General features: G+C 38.5%; 1 protein-coding gene across 2 annotated transcripts in view; it reads left to right on the forward strand.

Moving 5' to 3' along the window:
* Window positions 1-217: 217 nt before the first annotated feature.
* LOC117123601 (caspase-3-like) overlaps window positions 218-1,946 on the forward strand; it is a 12,191-nt gene continuing 10,462 nt past the window's right edge. The window contains exons 1-3 of one of the 2 annotated variants that reach the window (XM_033269593.1): window positions 218-482; window positions 960-1,107; window positions 1,369-1,732. In XM_033269593.1, coding sequence (XP_033125484.1) covers window positions 976-1,107; window positions 1,369-1,732 — 496 coding nt within the window. In that variant the 5' untranslated portion in view covers window positions 218-482; window positions 960-975. The remainder of the gene's footprint in view (window positions 483-959; window positions 1,108-1,368; window positions 1,733-1,946) is intronic. The other variant, XM_033269594.1, reaches the window with a different exon arrangement.

A 1,946-nucleotide genomic window follows, 5' to 3' on the forward strand; every position in this document is an offset into this window, starting at 1 on the left:
ATAGTAAAACTCGAGCGTCACGACATTGCGAAGTGTCTGCTCTTGTTCCTCGTATCGAACTTAGTCGAGTCAATCCGAGATTGCCCGAGTGAAGTTTCATGCAAATGTTTCGTACGGAAAAAAAAATCGCAGGTGGGAGAGGGGCATACATAGTATAATTTTCGTAACGATTGGAAATGAAAGCCTAATAACATACTGTAATTGGTGGCGTGCTCGTGTCATTGCGGATTGCGGAAATGAATGTCAGCGAGCGACAGTGCGAGAGCCGTCATATCTTTTTTGATACACGCAATCGCATTACCTGCGGCGTGTGTAAGAAAAAGAGTAAATCAGTGTGACATTTTGTGAGGCCTAGAGTCTCAGACCTAGCCTAGTAGATTTTTTTGGAAAAAAAATCGACTTTAATCTACCAGACTGTTAGAAAAATTACACCTTAATTCTAAATAAAACTAATTCCGTGTTGTTTGTACGGACCCAGAGAGGTAGGCCATTCCATTGTTTGTTTTCCTTTGTCATGCAGCCTAGTCTAGGCCTAGCCTCGCCCTAGCTAGGCTTATTTAGGGATTGTCATTGATTAATCTTGCCTAGGCTAGGGGCAGGGCCTAGCCCTAGCTACTGTAGTTACTAGACCTACTACTATTGGGCCTAGAGGCCTAGGCCTAATAATGTAGGGCCTAGCCTACAGACAGATGCACAGTAACTAAAATAGTTAAAACCATTACTACTATCTACTAGCTAGACTAGGCCTAGGCTATGACATGACTACTACTAAACTAGGCTAGCCTAGACCCTACTTACTTGGCCATGCCCAAAACTAAGGATCTTTTTTTTCACAGTTTGACAATTAGGTCTATGGCTTATGCCAGGCCTAATTGCATAGGGCCTAGGTCTAATCAGGAAAGTCAACTTTCTTGATTTTATCAATCATTCATAATTATATTTCATACTGTACACTGTAGAGTGAGCTGCATCATCATGGATAAGGCACACAAGAAGACTCTACAAAAGAATCGAGTTCAGTTGGTGGAGGAGATGAAAGCTGAGGAGGTTCTCCCACACCTTGTTGCTCGCCAGATCTTCAAACCTACGGAGCAAGAAAACTTCGAGGTTTGTAATTGATTAAACTTAATCGCCATCGTGACGAAATGCACTATGTAAATGACCACTACAGTGTATTATTGATTATTATGTCACGTTTAGTGCATTTGATCAAAATTGATTTGGAATTGGCGCTACATCATTCAGCATTATTATTGTGTAAATTGTTTTTAAATTTACATACTCAACTCAATTTTGTTTTAATTCATACAAATACTCCAATTTATTATATTATTATTATTATTATTATTATTATTGTAAACAATATAGGAAATGAAAGGACCGTCGAGGCGAAACACAGCAATACTAAACGATATAGTTCGTAAAGGACCGAAAGCATTTCAGGCCCTAGCTGAGTCACTTTTTGAATCGGACTCTCAACATTTAGCAGAACTCCTAATACCAGACATCACAGAAGATAAAATTCATGACATAAGCTGGTATGATTATAGCAATGAAAAGAAAACACCTGACAAACCACCAGTGCAGATAAGCGTGACGGAAGGGGCCGGGGATAAAAAGCTGCCAATTCAAGTCTCAGAGGATGGTAATGTACCTTCTACTAAACATGTACAACCCCAAAGTGGAATTAAACCAATGGAGTATGGAACTTCACAACCTACACAACCAGCCGGTAGGCTTGGCAACAGCTCAAATTTTGACCTAATTATAATATAATAACTATATTTTTTTAAATAATTTTGATACAGTCATAGTGTGCTTTAATTATAACATATAATAATTCTTCAAATGTAGTAAGATTTTTTCTTTATATATATATATCTGTCTCTTATACACATCTAGATGTGTATAAGAGACAGGGCTAAGGGAGTGTCTGTTCAGGGATC

Source organism: Anneissia japonica, unplaced genomic scaffold (assembly GCF_011630105.1).
Source record: "Anneissia japonica isolate Jap-2015-1 unplaced genomic scaffold, ASM1163010v1 scaffold287714_len2871179_cov188, whole genome shotgun sequence".
Taxonomy (NCBI): Eukaryota; Metazoa; Echinodermata; class Crinoidea; order Comatulida; family Comatulidae; genus Anneissia; species Anneissia japonica.